This window comes from Trachypithecus francoisi, unplaced genomic scaffold (genome assembly GCF_009764315.1).
Source record: "Trachypithecus francoisi isolate TF-2019V2 unplaced genomic scaffold, Tfra_2.0 Lachesis_group15, whole genome shotgun sequence".
NCBI lineage: Eukaryota > Metazoa > Chordata > Mammalia > Primates > Cercopithecidae > Trachypithecus > Trachypithecus francoisi.
The window spans coordinates 99,725,531-99,744,301 of NW_022681460.1; the positions used below are offsets into that span (position 1 = coordinate 99,725,531).

The following is an 18,771-nucleotide window of genomic DNA, read 5'->3' on the forward strand; positions in this document are numbered from 1 at the left end:
CCAGCAATTTGGGAGGCTGAGGTAAGATAATTGATTGAGGTCAGGGGTTCGAGATCAGCTTAGGCAACATAGGGAGACCCTCATCTCTACAAGTAATTTTTTAAAATATTAGGAGGCTGAGGTGGGCAGATCAAGAGGTCAGGAGGTCGAGACCAACCTGGCTAACACGGTGAAACCCCGTCTCTACTAAAAATACAAAAACATTAGCCAGGTGTGGTGGCAGGCACCCATAGTCGCAGCGACCCGGGAGGCTGAGGCAGGAGAATGGTGTGAACCCAGGAGGTGGAACTGGCAGTGAGCCAAGATTACACCACTGTACTCCAGCCTGGGCGACAGAGCAAGACTCCATCTCAAAATAATAATAATAATAATAATAATAATAATAATAATAATAAAATAAAAATAAAAAGACAAAAAATAGTAATTGAATTTTTTATAAAAGTTAACGGGTCTACTTTGGGGATGTGGCCAGATTCTAGAGAAATTGATGAGGTAGATGCTAACGGCAACTGAATGGATAGAGGAGAAACAGAGTCTAGGGCAAGTCCTAGGATGACCTTAGACAACCTGGTGATATCATTTCCTGAGATGGAAAACACCAGAGAAGTTGAGTGCAGTTTAGGTCAATAATCGGCCAGCTTTTCTTAAAGATTCCAAGATTTAGGCCGGGCACGGTGGCTCACGCCTATAATCCCAGCACTTTGGGAGGCCAAGGCAGGTGGATGACCTGAGGTCAGGAGTTCAAGACCAGCCTGGCCAATATGGTGAAACCTCATTACTACTAAAAATCAAAAATCAGCCAGGCATGGTGGTGGGTGCCTGTAAGTCCCAGCTAGTTGGAAGGCTGAGACAGGAGAATTGCTTAAACCTGGGAGGCAGAGGTTGCAGTGAGCCGAGATCGCACCACAGCACTCCAGCCTGGGTGGCAGAGCAAGATTCTGTCTCAAAAATGAAAGAAAGAAAAGAAAGAAAAGAAAGAAAAGAAAAGAAAGAAGAAAGAAGGAAGGAAGGAAGGAAGGAAGGAAGGAGGAAGGAGAAAGGAGGGGGGAAGAAAGAAAGAAAGAGAGACTATGGCCAATGTGGAAGTAGAAAGGTTGGAAAAGGTGAAAAGAAAGGTGGTGGCCACAAGGAAAGATGAAATAGAGGGATTTTTTTTTATTTTTAATTTTTCAGACAGGGTTTCACTCCTGTCGCCCAGGCTGGAGTGCAGTGGTGCATCTCAGCTCCCTGCCGCCTCGACCTCCCAAGCTCAGGCGATCCTCCTGCCTCAGACTCCTGAGTATCTGGGACTATAGGTCTATGGTTCCATGCCTGGCTAATTTTTTTTGTAATTTTAGTAGAGACGAGCTTCTGCCATGTTGCCCAGGCTGGTCTTGAACTTCTGGACTCCAGCAATTTCCCCACTTCAGCCTCCTGAGTAGCTGGGACTATAGGTGTGTGCTACCACGCCCAGCTGGTTTTTTATATTTTTAGTAGAGATGGGGTTTTGCCATGTTGCCCAGGCTGGTTTGTTGCTTTTAAATTTTTTCTTTTTTCTTTGAGACGGAGTCTCTGTCACCCAAGTCGGAGTAAAGTGATGCGATCTTGGCTCACTGCAACTTCCACCTCCTAGGCTCAATCTTTTCTCCTGCCTCAGCCTCCGCAGTAGCTGGGATTACAGACGTGCGCCACCATGCCAGGGTAATTTTTGTATTTTTAGTGAGAAGGGGTTTCACCATGGTGGCCAGGCTGGTCTCAAACTCCTGACCTCAAGTGGTCCGCCCACCCCAGCCTCCCAAAGTGCTGGTTCTTGTGGTTGTTGTTGTTGTTTGAGACGGAGTCTCGTTCTGCCGCCCAGGCTGGAGTGCAGTGGTGCCATCTCAGCTCTCTGCAACCTCCAACCCCTGGGTTCAAGTGTTTCTTCTGCCTCAGTGTCCTGAGTAGCTGGGACTACTGGCATGTGCCACCACGCTCAGCTAATTTTTTTGTATTTTTAGTAGAGACCGGGGTTTCACCGTGTTAGCCAGGATGGTCTCAATCTCCTGACCTCATGATCTGCCTGCCTCGGCCTCCCAAAGTGCTGGGATTACAGGCGTCAGCCAGCCCCATGGCCCTATTTTTTTTTGTTGTTTTTTGAGACAGAGTCTCGCTCTGTCGCCCAGGCTGGAGTGCAGTGGCGTGATCTCGGCTCACTGCAACCTCTGCCTCCCGGGTTCACACCATTCTCCTGCCTCAGCCTCCCGAGTAGCTGGGACTACTGGCGCCCACCACCACGCCCGGCTAATTTTTTTTGTATTTTGAGTAGAGATGGGATTTCACCGTGTTAGCCAGGATGGTCTTGATCTCCTGACCTCGTGATTTGCCCGCCTTGGCCTCCCAAAGTGCTGGGATTATAGGCGTGAGCCACCGCGCCCGGTCCTGTTTGTTTTTAAATGGGAGAGATGTGTTTAAATCCCTCTGATGGGAAGAGAAAGAACAACTGGGGCTACAGTGGTGGGGAGGGAGGGAGATGAATGATGACTCTGTCACTAACAACCCCTGGGACCATGGGTAATGGATTTACTGCCACTTCCTCATCTGTAAAGTGGAAGTCATAACAGGATCTGAGTCACTGGGCTGATGTGAGGAGGGAACCAGCCAGTGTGTGCACATTGCTCAGGGCATAGAGATAAGATACCATAAATGTTATTCCCATGATCAGCCTCCCCCATGGCTTCTAAAAGGAGCAAGTCCAGGTGTGCAGGATCCCACTGTCTGCAAGGTTTCCCAGCTTGGAAGGTGGCCCTGGTGATCTGGAAGCATCTGGAATTATTATTAATACTTTCTTCTGCTCTTCTGTGACAGCCTAAATAAATTGGATTTTTTAATGTTTTGTTTTTTTTAAAAAATCAATAGGAATAACAGGAACATAAGGTAGGTGTAAAACCCAGAGCTTAGTGGAAGTACCAGAGGCAGGATTTCGATGAGGGTTTGAGCTCCTCTGGTTCGTGGGATATGTGAGTGACTGCTGTATAATTGGTCTGGGGCCAGACCTCCCCGACCCCTCTTTTTTTTTTTTTTTTCTCGAGATGGAGTCTCACTGTGTTGCCCAGGCTGGAGTGCAATGGTTTGATCTCGGCTCACTGCAACCTCCACTTCCTTGGTTCAAGCGATTCTCCTGCCTTAGCCTCCCGAATAGCTGGGATTACAAGCGTGTGCCACCATGCTTGCAAAGTTTTGTATTTTTAGCAGACACGGGGTTTCACAATTTGGCCAGGTTGGTCTTGAGCTCCTGACCTCAAGTGATCCTCCCACCTCGGCCTCCCAAAGTGCAAGGATTACAGGCATGAGCCACAGCGCCCAGCCTTGACCCACATTTTTTATGGGGAAGAGAGAGCGGTGGGCCCTTTGCAGCCTGAGTTTCCACTGCACATTGGAGCGGGAAGGGTCTGTGGTGGGTGGAATTGGGTCCTCCCCAAATGCATGTCTACCTGGAGCCTCAGAATGTGACCTTGGTTGGAAAGAGGGTTTTTGCAGAAGTAATTAAGGAAAGGGTCCAAATGAGATCACTGCACTCGGGTGGCCCTCAGTCCAATGTCTAGTGTCTTTATGAGAGGGTGCACAGAGGCACATATACAGCAGAGAAGGCCACGTGGAGACAGAGGTGAAGACTGGAGTGGTACAACCAGGGAATTGCCAAGGTGCCAGGAGCCACCAGGAGCTGCAAGAGGCAGCAAAAGATTCTTCTCCACAGAGGGAGCAGAGCACCGCAGACACCTTGATTTCAGGCTTCTGGCCTTTAGGACTGTGAAAGGAGACAGTTCCATTGTTTTAAGCCACCCAGCAGAAGGTCATTCATTATGGCATCCCCAGGACACGAATAGTCTGGCTTCATGCTTGGTCTGGGTTGGTGAAGGAGGACACGGAGTCCTCTGAAGCCATTGTGGCGGCACTGAGCAGACCAAGGGACCCTTTTCAGCATCAGAACGGTGGGAAGTGGTGTGCAGACCAAAGCCTCGAACACACAGAGTGGGAGGACCGGGGTCTGGCGGCCTGCTGGGAGGGCCTGTCCAACCAGACCTTTTGATCTACAAATTTTTTTTTTTTTTTTTTTCGAGACAAAATCTCACCGTGTCACCCAGGCTGGAGTGCAGTGGCGCAATCTCAGCTCACCGTAACCTCTGCCTCCCGTGTTCAAGCGATTCTCCTGCCTCAGCTCTTGAGTAGCTGGGATTACAGGCACATGTCACCACACCCAGCTAATTTTTGTATTTTTTGGTAGAGATGGGGTTTCTCTGTATTGGCCAGGCTGGTCGCAAACTCCTGGCATCAAGTGATCAGTCTGCCTCTGCCTCCCAAAGTGCTGGGATTACAAGTGTGAGCCACCGCACCCAACCGATTTACAAATGTTTTGAAAATACTGCTTATGAACAGCCCAAGAATTTCACTTCTAGCAGTTTATCTTAAGGAAAAAATAAAAAATTCAGATGAAACCTTATCCCCCTAGATGTTTATCAAGACACTATGTTTTTTGTTTTTTGTTTTTTTTTTTACAGGGGGTGCGATCTTGCTCTGTCACCCAGGTTGGAATACAGTGGTGTGATCATGGCTCACTGCAGCTGGGAGCTCCCAGGCTCCAGCAATCCTCACACCTCCCAAGTAGCTGGGACCACAGGCCTGTGCCACCATGCCCGGCTGTTTGCATTTTTAGTAGAGACAGGGTTTTGCCATGTTGCCCAGGCTGGTCTCGAACTCCTGGACTCAAGCAATCCTCCTGCCTTGACCTCCCAAAGTACTGGGATTACAGGCATGAGCTGCTGCGCCCAGCCTAAAACAATTGGTTCTTTTTTTTTTTTTTTTTTTTTGAGATGGAGTCTTGCTCTGTCACCCAGGCTGGAGTGCAATGGCACGATCTCAGCTCACTGCAACCTCTGCCTCCTGGGTTCAAGCAATTCTCCTGCTTCAGCCTCTCAAGTAGCTGGGATTACAGGCACCCACACCATGCCCGGCTAATCCAAGACACTATTTATAAGAAAAATTAGGCCGGGCCCGGTGGCTCACCCCTGTAATCCCAGCACTTTGGGAGGCCGAGGCAGGTAGATCACGAGGTTAGGAGATCAAGACCATCCTGGCTAACACGGTGAAACCCCATCTCTACTAAAAATACAAAAAAATTAGCCAGGCGTGGTGGCAGGCACCGGTAGTCCCAGCTGGTGAGGAGGCTGAGGCAGGAGAATGGCGTGAACCCGGGAGGTGGAGCTTGCAGTGAGCCGAGATCGCGCCACTGCACTCCAGCCTGGGCAACAGAGCGAGACTCCGTCTCAAAAAAAAAAAAAAAGAAAAGAAAAAAAAGAAAACCTAGCACCAGTCTACACGTCCAATAGTGAGGAAATGGTTAGGTGAATTACAGTACACCAAAAGATAGATTACTAAACAGACATTGGTATGATTTATGAAGAGTGTTTAATGTTTACAAAGAGCTTTTAATGATATGGAAGATGGTGGTGGTATAATAAGTGGGAAAAAACTGGTTATAAATGATATCACAATACGATGTCAACGATGAAAAAAATGCACAAAAAAGACTTTTTTTAAATGCTGAAATGTCAAAGTGGTCTCTAGTTGGAGGAATAATGGTTTTTTTTTTTTTTAAAAAAAAAACTTTTTCATACTTTTTATACTTTTAAAATGATTTACTATGTACATGGATTACTTCCATAACCAAGAAAAAAAGTAAAAACTTTTAAAATGCCGTGAACGTGGTTTCCATTTTTATTTCTCTGATGGGTGACTACACATCAGCGAATCTTGAGTTATGCTAACTACTTAGGCCGGTCACGACACACACACACATACAGAGAAGTCACACAGGCTGTACCGGGCTGGCTGTCGCAAATGTACATGGAGTTACACAGGTTGAAGTGTTTGGCTGCTAGTTAATATATGCCACCCAATGACGGGACACAATCTGGTTACACGCTGCCTCTCCTGCCCGTCGCCGTTCTTTACAGAGGTCTGTGTGTCGGGCTGGTGAAGTGGCGTCCTGCTGGCATCTCTGTGGTGGCCCCGGAGTGGTGAAGTGCCCAGGTCAGCATCTACTCTGGGTCCCATTCTCAACTGCCCTGGCCTTGACATCAGAGCTTCCAGTTCCCTGCTGGCTCTTCTGCATGCTGGATCTGTGCCAGTCCAGGCCCCCTCCAGGCACACACCTGGGGCAGACTGAGAGCACAGTGGACACTGTCCTGATGTGAACTGTGCCCAGACACAGGATGGGGGGAAGCGGGAGATGTGACCACGACACACACACACATACAGAGAAGTCACACAGGCTGTACCGGGCTGGCTGTCGCAAATGTACATGGAGTTACACAGGTTGAAGTGTTTGGCTGCTAGTTAATATATGCCACCCAATGACGGGACACAATCTGGTTACACGCTGCCTCTCCTGCCCGTCGCCGTTCTTTACAGAGGTCTGTGTGTCGGGCTGGTGAAGTGGCGTCCTGCTGGCATCTCTGTGGTGGCCCCGGAGTGGTGAAGTGCCCAGGTCAGCATCTACTCTGGGTCCCATTCTCAACTGCCCTGGCCTTGACATCAGAGCTTCCAGTTCCCTGCTGGCTCTTCTGCATGCTGGATCTGTGCCAGTCCAGGCCCCCTCCAGGCACACACCTGGGGCAGACTGAGAGCACAGTGGACACTGTCCTGATGTGAACTGTGCCCAGACACAGGATGGGGGGAAGCGGGAGATGTGACCACGACACCACACACAAGCTTGATCTTTACAGATGGGCCCCCTGGGTCTCTGGGAATGCTATATAGGAGGTGGTGGAGAGACGCAGGGGCCGTGTGGAGCCCTCCAGGGCGCAGTTGTTGGGAGAGGACAGACAGGGGAGGGGACCTGTGCCCATGTGGGGCAGGCCTGAGAGCAGAGCTAGGAGGGTGGATGGGGGATGTGTCTGACATGGTGCTAGATTGTTGAGAAGTCACAATTACACACAGCTGGGGAGCATGCCCCTCTCCCAGTTCATTCACACGGTGGGTTAGATACAGCTAGAGAGAAGTGAAGATACGCTTTTTGGAGGGAGGACCTTTCCTGGTGGTTGGATAAACAGTGAGACAGACTCCTGGGTTCGGCATGCTCTGGGGAGGGCCATGCGACGGTGAGGGACTCCCTACTGCTACACTCTGTACAGGGTGGCCGGGCCCGCCTGCCGCGCCCATGGCCTCTGGCGACAGTCAGGGGCTTGCCTTCAACCCCTTCTGCCTTGGAGAGCTCTTGGGCCCCAGTGAAATGGGGGCTATAAAGACAAGAGGGTGGGGGGGCCCCATGGCCCCAGGGCACCCCACATGGGGGCTACATTATGTTGCACTGGGTGGCCCCGCAACAATCCTTGATGAGTGCCAGCCCCGTCTTGGCCACCGTGGGCTTGCTAGGTGGGGGCTCCGCTTTCTTCTCTGCCCGGGAGCCTGCAGCAAGATGTGGGCACAGGGAGAGGGGGAGAATGGAACACAGAGAGAGAAGTGAGGTAAGGGGAACCCTGACCATCTGCAGCCCACCCCTGGCCAGGTCTTGTTCCAGGCCTTGTTCAGGTGGTATGGAGAGCTGATGCACATTTTATATGATCCTCAGCTGGTCCTCATTTTATGGTCCTCATTTTATATGGTCCTCAATGCTCAGCTTCCAACCCTAACTTTCAGTCCTTCTCCTAGTCAGCTATTATCATTGTACCTGCCAAGCCTAGCACAGGGCCTGACATCCAAGAAGTATCTGGTAAATAGATAAATGGGAAATTTTGTTCAAGTCACGTCAATCTGAGGGCTCACATTTTTCAATTTTTGAAAATGCTCATATGTCTTTTCAGACACCTCCACCTCCCATTCTCTGTTTTATCTCCTAGAATGCCTATCACATGTAAGTTGGACCTTCTCAATCTATCCTCTCGGTTTTAAAACTTCTCTTTCATATTTCCCATCTCTTTTTATCTTTGTGCTGCATTCTGTGTAATTTTCTCAGGGCTGCCTTTCAGTTTACAAATTCTCCCTTCAGCTGTGTCTCTGTATTTAATCCTTTGAGTTTTTACTTTATTGATAAAAAAAATTTCAGAAGGCCAATTTTTTGCATGTCTACTTATTCTTTTTTCATAGCATCTTACTATTTCATTTTGGGTTTTAGTCCTTCTCTTAGCTCTTTGATAATTTAAAAGTACTTAGTTCATTTTCCTTTTTAAATAGTTCTATTATTTTTGGTTCTTGGGAGGACATTCTCTTTGGTGCATCTACTGATTCTCCTCACGGTGATTCGGTTCTTCATGGGTTTTTCTTTTCTTTTCTTTTTTTGAGATGGAGTCTCGCTCTGTCTCCCAGGCTAGAGTGCAGTGGTGTGATCTCAGCTCGCTGCAACCTCCGCCTCCCAAGTTCAAGCAATTTTCCTGCCTCAGCCTCCTGGGTAGCTGGGATTACAGGTGCGTGCCACCATGCCTGGCTAATTTTTGTACTTTTAGTAGAGACAAGGTTTTACCATGTTGGTCAGGCTCCTGGTCTCGAGCTCCTGATCTCGTGATCTGCCTACCTCGGCCTCCCAAAGTGCTGGGATTACAGGCATGAGCCACTGTGCCCAGTCGGGTTTTTCATTTTTATTGAGGGCTCATCTTCAAGGGGATTGTTTTTTTCCTGTGAGAATACTGTATACCATGGGATCCAGAAGAATCCCCACTGAGCAGTTTTGCATTTGCTAAATCTGCTAGGATCCCAGAGATTTCACTGGTTTTACAAGAGTTTTTATTTTTCAACTTGGAATTCCCGTACCAGATGAGTAGTAAAAGCTGGCCCCTTGCATGTGGTGCAGGCTTGGTGTTTTGATTTCTTGCCAGAATCATTTCTTTTTTCCACCCATAACCCAATAGAGAAGGCAAGTTTCCTTGCTCCTCCTCCATGCTGCTAGGTGGAGTTTTTCTACTTTGCCTTTCATGAAAGGGTCCATTGAGGAGAATGTTGGCCTTAGGCAGTGATCACATGCCTTGTGGTTATAGGAGCCAGCAGAAGAGATCATTGCCCTTCTCTTTCCTTACTCCCTCCAACTGTGTTTCACAGGATGTTAATGAAAACTGGGTTTGTAGTTTTACAGACAGTGGCAGCTTTTGGTTTTTGTCTTCCCAGCAAGATTTCAAGTCCCTCTTCCTCTAACAGCTCATGTCCCTGTGACTGCAGGAGTTGGCATGTTATACATTCCTGGCCAATCCCAGTACCCCCATTATTTTGGTGATGGTAATGGATCTAAGAGGTTGGAACATAATCCAAGAAGGGCTGATCAGAATCTTTCCCTGAGACTTATATATTTCGACACCAAGAAAAAGAATCTGTGGCATTGCCTCAGAGCTGCTAAGCTATGGTTCTAGGGTTCTGGTCCCATGGAGAAGGCCTGTGTAGTAGGAAAAAAATGATGCTTACATGCAAAGAGAGGCAGAGATGAGAAAAAGAAGAAAAGTAGGGGAGGTAATAGTGTTCAGTCCTGAGGCCCTAGTTCTTGTTGCTCTTTCTCCAACAAATTCCTTTTTTTGCTTAGACCAGTTTGAATTGGGCATAATTTCTTTATTTTTAATTTTAATTTTTATTTTTATTTTTTTTGAGATGGAGTCTCGCTCTGTCACCCAGGCTGGAATGTAGTGGCACAATCTCAGCTCACTGCAAGCTCCGCCTCCCCGGTTCATGCCATTCTCCTGCCTCAGCCTCCCGAGTAGCTGGGACTACAGGTGCCCGCCACCACGTCTGGCTAATTTTTTATATTTTCAGTAGAGATGGAAAGGTTTCACTGTGTTAGCCAGAATGGTCTTGATCTCCTGACCTCGTGATCCATCTGCCTCGGCCTCCCAAAGTGCTGGGATTACAGATGTGAGCCACCGCACCCGCCTTTTTTTTTTTTTTTTTTTTTGAGACAGAGTCTCACCCTGTCACCCAGGCTGGAGTGCAGTGGCCCAACCTCGGCTCACTACAACCTCCATCTCCCGGGTTCAGGCAATTCTCCTGCCTCCGCCTCCTGAGTAGTTGGGATTCCAAGTATGTGCCACCATGCCGAGCTAATTTTTGTATTTTTTAATAGAGGCGGGGTTTCACCATGTTGGCCAGGTTGGTCTCGAAATCCTGACCTCAGGTGATCCACCCGCCTCCATAAGTGCCTGGATTACAGGCATGATCCACTGTGGGCCTGGCCTGAAAGATCCTTTTCTCTTTTGTGGGGGAGGGGAATGAATAATGAATATACTCACTGGCTGGAGATTTGGTTACTTTGTCTAGAGGTTTTAACTTGATTCTCAGGAAATCAGCCATTTCCTTGTCTTCTTCTTGCTCCCTGTGAAAGTAGATGGGTAAAAGAAAACAAGATATATAGCAAGCAAGGAAAGCATCAAGGAACCAACGAAATAAACCACTAAGTTCAGAAACAGGCTTTGTGGGTGGTGCATGTATGTTGTTGTGTGTTATGTGTGTACAGTATGTGTATGTTGTATCTGATGAACCTGCTCTGAACCAGAGACACGTATCAAAGATGGAGTAAATGCTTACCCAGAAGTAGGTAAGAGATCCCAGGTCAGAGGCAGGGACATGACAGGACCCTGCTGGGGGGTCAGTGCTCCTGACCTTGTATTTTGAAGCCACCCTATTCACCTGTGCTTCCACAAAGTATGAGGCAGGTCTCAGAAAGCAAGTCACCCTAGCTCTTCCAAGGATCACTAAGATAAAGTAGGTGGTGCGGACTTGCTGAGCTACCTTGAAGAGACAGGGTCTTTCTTTGCCACCCAGGCTGGACTGCAATGGTACAATCATAACTCACAGAAGCCTTGAACTCCTGGGCTCAAGAGATCCTCCCATCTAAGCCTCCCAAGTAGCTGAGACTACAGGAGCACTCCACCACTCCCAGCTAATTTTAAAAAATGGTAGAGATGGCGGGGGCATCTCATTATGTTGGCGCAGCTTGTCTGGGGCATTGATAATTTCTTCTAGATCTGGAAGCAGAACTGGAGGTAAGGAGAATATAATTGTTGTTGTAGTTTTTTTGTGTTTTTGTTTTGTTTTGTTTTTGAGATGGAATCTCACTCTGTCACCCAGGCTAGAGTGCATTGATGCAATCTTGGCTCACTGCAACCTCTGCCTCCCAGGTTCAAATGATTCTCCTGCCTCAGCCTCCCAAGTAGCTGGGATTACAGGCATGCACCACCATACCCGGTGGCTAATTTTTGTATTTTTAGTAGAGACGGGGTTTCACCATGTTGCCCAGGCTGGTCTTGAACTCCTGACCTCAGGTGATCCACCCACCTTGGCCTCCCAAAGTGCTGGCATTACAGGCATCAGCCACTGCATCCAGCCATAGAATATAATATTTGGATAGGAAGGAAAATTGGTTTATCTCATTAACCAGAAGTCCACTGCAGCATGAAGAAGGGCAGTGGAATTGCTAGTCCCAGGGGTCTTGAAGAAAGGTCTCTGAGGACACAGAGAATAAACAGCAAGTTGCCCTGTGGGTTGGAAAGGCCTCTTTCCTTGTGGAAGGCCCTAAAATCGTTGCTCTGGTGCAAGAAAACAAAAATCAAGAACCAACATGTACAGCTTTCCACATTTTCTACATTTACAACATATTTTTATACTGCAGCTCCAGGGCTGTGGTTGTCCAGGTCAAGGTGGCAGATGCAAAGAGAAGACCCTGATACTTAGAAAAGGGCATTGGTGCCACTAAGGGGAAGGGAAAGGGGGAGAACAAAGCTGGGAGGTTGGGAAGGCAGGGGTGGGGAGCAAGTCAGTTCAGGTGGCAGAGTTTCTGTAGAAACTGACAGCAGAAGTTTCGAGACATTGCCTTGATGAGTGGCAGGATGTGTTGGAAGCTCTGTCATGTTTTATGGGATGTGACTCCTCCCTGGTCACTTCCTGGAACAATATTCCCTCAAGAGGCACAGATTTGAAATTCTCTTGAATATGAAATGAGTTCTCAAGCCAAAAGGCTGGGGTTCCTAAGGATTCAGCGTCCAGAGACTGTGGGTCAAGGCCATGCCTGTTAGGAGTCCCAGGAGCAGAAGATGGGTTCTAGAAGGAAGCAGAAGGTTGTTGTCCTGCAGCCCATTCCTCGGGTACCCGCAGTGCACTCACCTTAACCGCTCGACCTCCGCATCATCCACCAGGAAGTCTCTCTTCTGCACCAGTTTGTGGATCTTCTGGATTAGCTCATCCTCTCTCTGCTTCTGCAGTTTGGTTTTTTCTTTTTCTGGAAAGAAGACATCAACAAGGAGACAGATGAGCATTTTGGGAGGCCAAGGTGGGAGGATCACTTGAGGTCAGGAGTTTGAGACCAGCCTGGCCAACATGGTGAAACAACCGCGTCTCTACCAAAAATACAAAAATTAGCCAGGCGTTGTGGAGCACAGCCGTAATCCCAGCTACTCGGGAGGCTGTCAGCCACCACCTCAGGAGGCAGGAGAACTGCTTGAACCTGGGAGGTGGAGGTTGCAGTGAACTGAGATTGAGCCACTGCACCCCAGCCTGGGCAACAGAATGAGACTTCATTTCAAAAAAAAAAATAACTACAGATAGACAGATGAGAGGGTGGCTACTAAAAGCACTTGAGCTGGCCGGGCACGGTGGCTCACACCTGTAATCCCAACACTGTGGTGGGAGGCTGAGGCAGGCGGATCACGAGGTCAGAAGATCAAGACCATCCTCGCTAACACAGTGAAACCCCTGGTGGACTCTACCAAAAATACAAAAATTAGCTGGGTGAGGTGGCGGGCGCCTGTAGTCCCAGCTACCTGGGAGGCTGAGGCAGGAGAATGGCATGAACCCGGGAGGTGGAGCTTGCAGTGAGCTGAGACTGCGCCACTGCACTCCAGCCTGGGCGACAGAGCGAGACTCTGTCTCAAAAAAACAAAACAAAACAAAACAAAAAAACACTTGAGCTGAGCGGCCAGGATTGGAGTCCTGACTCTGCCCTCTCTGGATGAACTTGGAGAAGCAACTTGACCTCTTCAAGTCTCAGTTTTCTCATCTGTAAAACACACAGTGAGGCTTAAAATGGGAGTAATGGGCTGGGCATAGTGCTTGCCGCCTGTAATCCCAGCACTTTGGGAGGCCAAGGCAGGAGGATCACTTGAGGCCAGGAGTTCAAGACCAGCCTGGGCAACATAGTGAGACCCTCCTATGTCTACAAAAACTTTCTTTGTAAATTAGCCACGTGTGGTGGAGTGTTCCTGTAGTCTCAGCTACTTGGGAGGCTGAGGTGGAAGGATCTCTTGAGCCCAGGAGTTCAAGGTTGCAGTGAGCTATGATTGTGCTGCTACACTCTAGCCTGGGTAACAGAGAAAGACCCTCTTTAAAAAAAAAAAAAAAAAAAAAAAAAAAAAAGGCCGGGTGCGGTGGCTCAAGCCTGTAATCCCAGCACTTGGGAGGCCGAGACGGGCAGATCATGAGGTCAGGAGATCGAGACTATCCTGGCTAACACGGTGAACCCTCGCCTCTACTAAAAAATACAAAAAACTAGCCAGGCGAGGTGGCGGGCGCCTGTAGTGCCAGCTACTTGGGAGGCTGAGGCAGGAGAATGGTGTAAACCCAGCAGGTGGAGCTTGCAGTGAGCCGAGATGGTGCCACTGCACTCCAGCCTGGGTGACAGAGTGAGACTCCGTCTCAAAAAAAAAAAAAAAAAAAAAAAAATTGCGGGGTGAGCTTGAGAAGGGAGAGCATTAGGAAAAATAACGAATGCATGCTGGGCTTAATACCTATGTGTTGGGCTGATAGGTGCAGCAAGCCACCATGGCCCACGTTTACCTGTGTAATAAACCTGCACATCCTGCATAGGTACCCTGGACGTATAAATACAATACAATTTTGAAATGCAGTAATGTTAGTAAATGGCTTAGTGGCGCGCTTGGCCTTGGCTGAGAGCCTTCAGTAAATGGTCCCAACAAAGCCAGGGGCTTCTGCAAAGGCAGGGCGTGAGAAGAGGCTCAGATAGGGGTGCTGGGAGGGAACTAGTTTTTTTTTTTCCCTTTGGTGAGGGTAAACCAATTTACCAGAAGAAAATCATCCATGCCAACGACATTAACCCTGTCCCAAACATCAAGTGCTAGGATGCCAAAGAGAAAAAAAAAAAAAGAGAGAGAGAGAGGGCTGAAGATGAGGTTTGACAAAATTAGGAGGCAAAAACTTAAACCCACTTGGGCTCCTTCTGCTCAAATCCCTTTAGAATAAAAAATGGGGGCAGCTTGTCTGTTTGCCCAGGACTGATGTTGATCATTTCTTCTGGCTCTGGAAGTAGAACCAGGGGTAAGGAGAACATAACATTTGGATAGGAGAGAAAGCTGACTTCTCTCATTAACCAGGATGCCACCACTGCAAGAAGAAGGGTAATGGGCTTGCCAGCCGCTCCCCATTCCCAGCCATCGCTGCATTGGATGGTGGTGTCATTGCTCCTGCCGCGGTAAGTCTTGTGGGTTGGATCTGATTAACCAAATCACTCATCAGCACCACAGAGCTGCTCCCTGCCCTCTCCAAGCAGCATCAACACCCATGGACTCACCAGGACCCCTGCTCACTCAGGCTGTCTTAGGAGCTGGTGGTGTGACTTTACCTTCCAAATGACCATTGACAGCACTCTGACATTCCCAAGTGCTCTCCACTGCTCTCTAGATCTTAGCCAGAATCACCCAACAACTAGCTGGGCCCCCAGCACCTGCAAACCTCTGTCTCCAAGCCATTCATCCACGTCTTCTGTCACTCTCCAGTAGAGGCATTCCCCAGCCTCAGCTGCAGCAACGCCCAGGAGAAACCACTTACTCACACGAGTGGCCTGCGTCAGCTCACAGACCTATGACTAGCCCAAGTCTCCAAGTCATTGGCCAATGCTGCTCACGTGTGTGTGTGCTACATACCTTTCTCATCAGCTCCCACTTGCCCACAGGTGCCACCCGCTGAAATCCTAACTTCTATGGTCATAGTGTTAAGAAATGAGGCCTTGGCTGGGCGCAGTGGCTCAAGCCTGTAATCCCAGCACTTTGGGAGGCCGAGACGGGTGGATCATGAGATCAGGAGATCGAGACCATCCTGCCTAACGCGGTGAAACCCCGTCTCTACTAAAAAATACAAAAAACTAGCCGGGCGAGGTGGCGGGCGCCTGTAGTGCCAGCTATTTGGGAGGCTGGGGCAGGAGAACGGCGTAAACCCGGGAGGCGGAGCTTGCAGTGAGCTGAGATGCGGCCACTGCACTCCAGCCTGGGCGACAGAGCGAGACTCTGTCTAAAGAAAAAAAAAAAAAAGAAATGAGGCCTTTGGGAAGCGAGTAGATTATGAGAGTAGAACCCTCATGAATGGAATTAGTGCCCTTATAAAACAGGCCCAAGGGAGCTTGTCTGCCCCTTCCACACACAAGGATACAGTGAGAAGGTACCATCTATAAGGAACAGACCAGGCACTGCATCTGCCAGCAGCTTGATCTTGCACTTCCAGCCTCCAGAACTGTGAGTAATAAATGTTGTTTACAAGCCCCCAGTCTAGAGTAAGCCACAGGGACTACGGCACCCCCAAAGTTCGTGTGTGCCCTATTTGGAAATAGTTCTCCCCCATGTATGTCTCTTCTATTTGGAAATACTCTATTTCCAAAGTAATTTAGAAGTTGCTTTGCACATGGAACTATAATAGTTAAGCTAAAATGAGGTCATACTTATTAGCATGGACCCTAAACCCAGTGACTTGTTTCCTTATAAGAAGAGGAAAGAGACCCAAGCACGGTGGCCTGCACCTGTAATCCCAGCTACTTGGGAGGCTGAGGCAGGAGGATCACTTAAGCCTGGGAGTTCTAGACCAGCCTGGGCAACACAGCTAGACACTGTCTTTTAGAGAAAAAAAAAAGGAGAGGACATACAGACACACACACGGTCATGTGAAGACGGAGGCAGAGATTGAAGTGGTGCAACTACAAGCCAAGCAATGCCAAGGATTGTGTGTGCTACTGTTAGAGTAGGCAGCCAGGCAGCCATGAGCAAGAAAGGAGAGGGGATTCCCCCCAAGGAATGTCAGGCAGCCATCAGGTGAAGTCAGGTAGTTGTTAAAACTGTCTCTCTAAAATAATAATTGGTTGCAGCTGGTGCCAGGGAACGGCCATCTCCCAACAGATAGAAAACACCTGAATTGATGAGCCGCTTCCCGATGAGATCTCAGGAGTTGCGTGATTGGGCTCAAGCACGCACACTAAGAGGCAAAATGGCGGAGTGTAACTGGTATATGACCTTCCTCTAGGAACACTCAGCTGGTAAGGGAAAAGCATCTCAAATGATCAGGTGCATGACTTCTGTAAATACACCCTGCATGCGGCCTCTCCCAAATGGGGCCGGCCACTGCGCATGCGCACGACCTGCCCTGAGGAAAAATGGAGGAGAGACATAAAACCCTGTAACATGCCAACATATAAAACCCCAAATCAAAGGTCAAGCAGTGCACTTGGAGCTCTCACATCACCCACTTGGCCATCTTCCAAGTGCACTGCCTTTCGTTCCTGCTCTAAAACCTGTTAATAAACTTTTGCTCCTTCTCTAAAACTTGCCTGTGTCTCTCACTCTGCCTTATGCCTGCTGGTGGAATTATTTCCTCCGAGGAGGCAAGAATCAAGTTGCTTCAGACTTGTATGGATTTGCTACTGCTAATGAGACAGGAGTTGAGAAATTATTTAGGCAGACAGGGGTAAGGAAGTCCTTGGTAAGGTTTTCCTTTTAATGAAAAGTAGCCCCCAAATCATTTTCTTTTCTAGCAAGGAGCAGCCGGTAAAATCGAGCTGTAGACATAGTCAAGGGAGCTGGAAGCTTACACGGGTGAATGCTGGCGGCTGTGCCCATAAGAAAAGGCTACCTGGTGTAGGTACATTCAAAATGGCGGCTCCATGCTCCCTTCTCTTTGCCAGCCACGTGTACAGTAAGGAGACAATGTGGAGCCGCCCAAGTGGAAAGTCTATTTGCATAATAAGATTAGGGTGGGGTGGCCAGCCTTCCCCACGTGCTATGTAAATATCACACCTGCTCCAGCCAATCTGTGGGCCCTCCCTAAATCAGACACCACCTCCTCAAGCTTGTCTATAAAATTTGGTTCACTCCGCCACAGGCTGGAATTCCCATTCAGGGGCCTCACCAGAGAGACAGAGAAAGCTGTTCTCCTTTCTCTTTCTTTTGTCTATTAAACCTCCATTCCTAAACTCACTCCTCCTGTGTGTCCGGGTCCTTAATCTTCTTGGAGAGAGACGACAAAACTTGGGTATTTACCCCAGTCAACGACGCTGCTTCACTAACACTACCAGAAGCTAGGAAGAGGCAAAGGAGTCTCCTCTAGAACCTTAGGAGGGAACATGGCCCTACTGACACCTCGGTTTTGGATGTCTGGCCTCCAGAACAGAAAGAGAATGCATCCAGAATACATCCAGAACCGAGAGAGAACACATTTCTGTTGTTTAAGCCATCCAGTTTGCACCAATTTGTTAGGCAGCTCTAGGAAATGAATGCAGTGCCCTAGGGCTTCAGGAAACTCCACTGTCCTTCCAGCAATTGCCTGTTTTGTGCTTACATAAACTTGGATGGGTTTCTGTACCTTTCAACCAGACTATTCCTTGGAGAGCTGTGAAATGAGAGAGTGGAACAGGCCTGGTGGTTCCTAACCCTCGCTGCTCATCACAGTCATGTGCCAAGCTTTAAAAAATTACCAGTGCTCAGCTGGGCATGGTGGCTCATGCCTGTAATCCCAGCACTTTGGGAGGCTGAGGCAGGCAGATCACCTGAGCTCAGGAGTTCAAGACCAGCCTAGTCAACATGGCGAAACACTGTCTCTACTAAAAATACAAAAATTAGCCAGGCATGAGGCCAGGCCCGGTGGCTCACGCCTGTAATCCCAGCACTTTGGGAGGCTGAGGCGGGTAGATCACGAGGTCAGGAGATCGAGACCATCCTGGCTAACACGGTGAAAGCCTGTCTCTACTAAAAATACAAAAATAAAAAGATAAATAAATAGCGGGCATGGTGGCGGGCGCCTGTGGTCCCAGCTGCTCGGGAGGCTGAGGCAGGAGAATGGCTTGAAACCGGGAGGCGGAACTTGTAGTGAGCCAAGATTGCGTCACGGCACTCCAGCCTGGGTGACAGAGGAAGACTCTGTCTCAAAAAAAAAAAAAATTAGCCAGGCATGGTGGTGGTGCACACTTGTAATCCCAGCTACTCAGGAGGTTGAGGCAGTAGAATCACTTGAACCCAGGAGGTGGAATTTGCAGTGAGCCAAGATCTCACCACTGCTCTCCAGCCTGGGGACAGAGCAAGACTCTGTCTCAAAAAAAAAAAAAAAATTACTAATGCTGAGAGCAGGTGAGGCAGGAGAATACAGTCTGGAGGCAGGGAACCTAGGGCCAACTTCCTAGAACTAAATCAAAAGAAAAACCCCAAATTTCCACACCTAAGTAACGAAAGGACTGGAGGCTACTCCCTTTGCAAACCCCCCTCCTTTTCTGTGTGGCAGATGAGAAATTGAAAGTATCTCTGATTGGTTGCAGAAAGCTACTGCAAAAGCTTTCTGCAACCAATCAGACTAATTGTGAGCCACTACTTCACTTACATTGGGTGTATGCCAAGTAACCAATGGAAAACCTCTAGAGGGTATTTAAACCTCAGAAAATTCTGTAATGTGGCTCTGGAGCCCCTATGCTCAGGCACACTCCCACCCTGTGGAATGTACTTTCATTTTCAATAAATCTCTGTTTTTGTTATTTCATTCTTTCCTCGCTTTTTTTTTTGGTGCATTTTGTCCAATTCTTTGTTAAAA

General features: G+C 48.5%; 1 protein-coding gene across 1 annotated transcript in view; it reads right to left on the reverse strand.

The window, feature by feature from the left end:
- Positions 1-6,257: 6,257 nt before the first annotated feature.
- BMERB1 (bMERB domain containing 1) overlaps positions 6,258-18,771 on the reverse strand; it is a 163,550-nt gene continuing 151,036 nt past the window's right edge. Inside the window, exons 4-6 of the mRNA XM_033235653.1 lie at positions 12,088-12,202; positions 10,218-10,300; positions 6,258-7,422 (exon numbers count right to left, since the gene is read on the reverse strand). Coding sequence (XP_033091544.1) covers positions 7,310-7,422; positions 10,218-10,300; positions 12,088-12,202 — 311 coding nt within the window. The 3' untranslated portion in view covers positions 6,258-7,309. The remainder of the gene's footprint in view (positions 7,423-10,217; positions 10,301-12,087; positions 12,203-18,771) is intronic.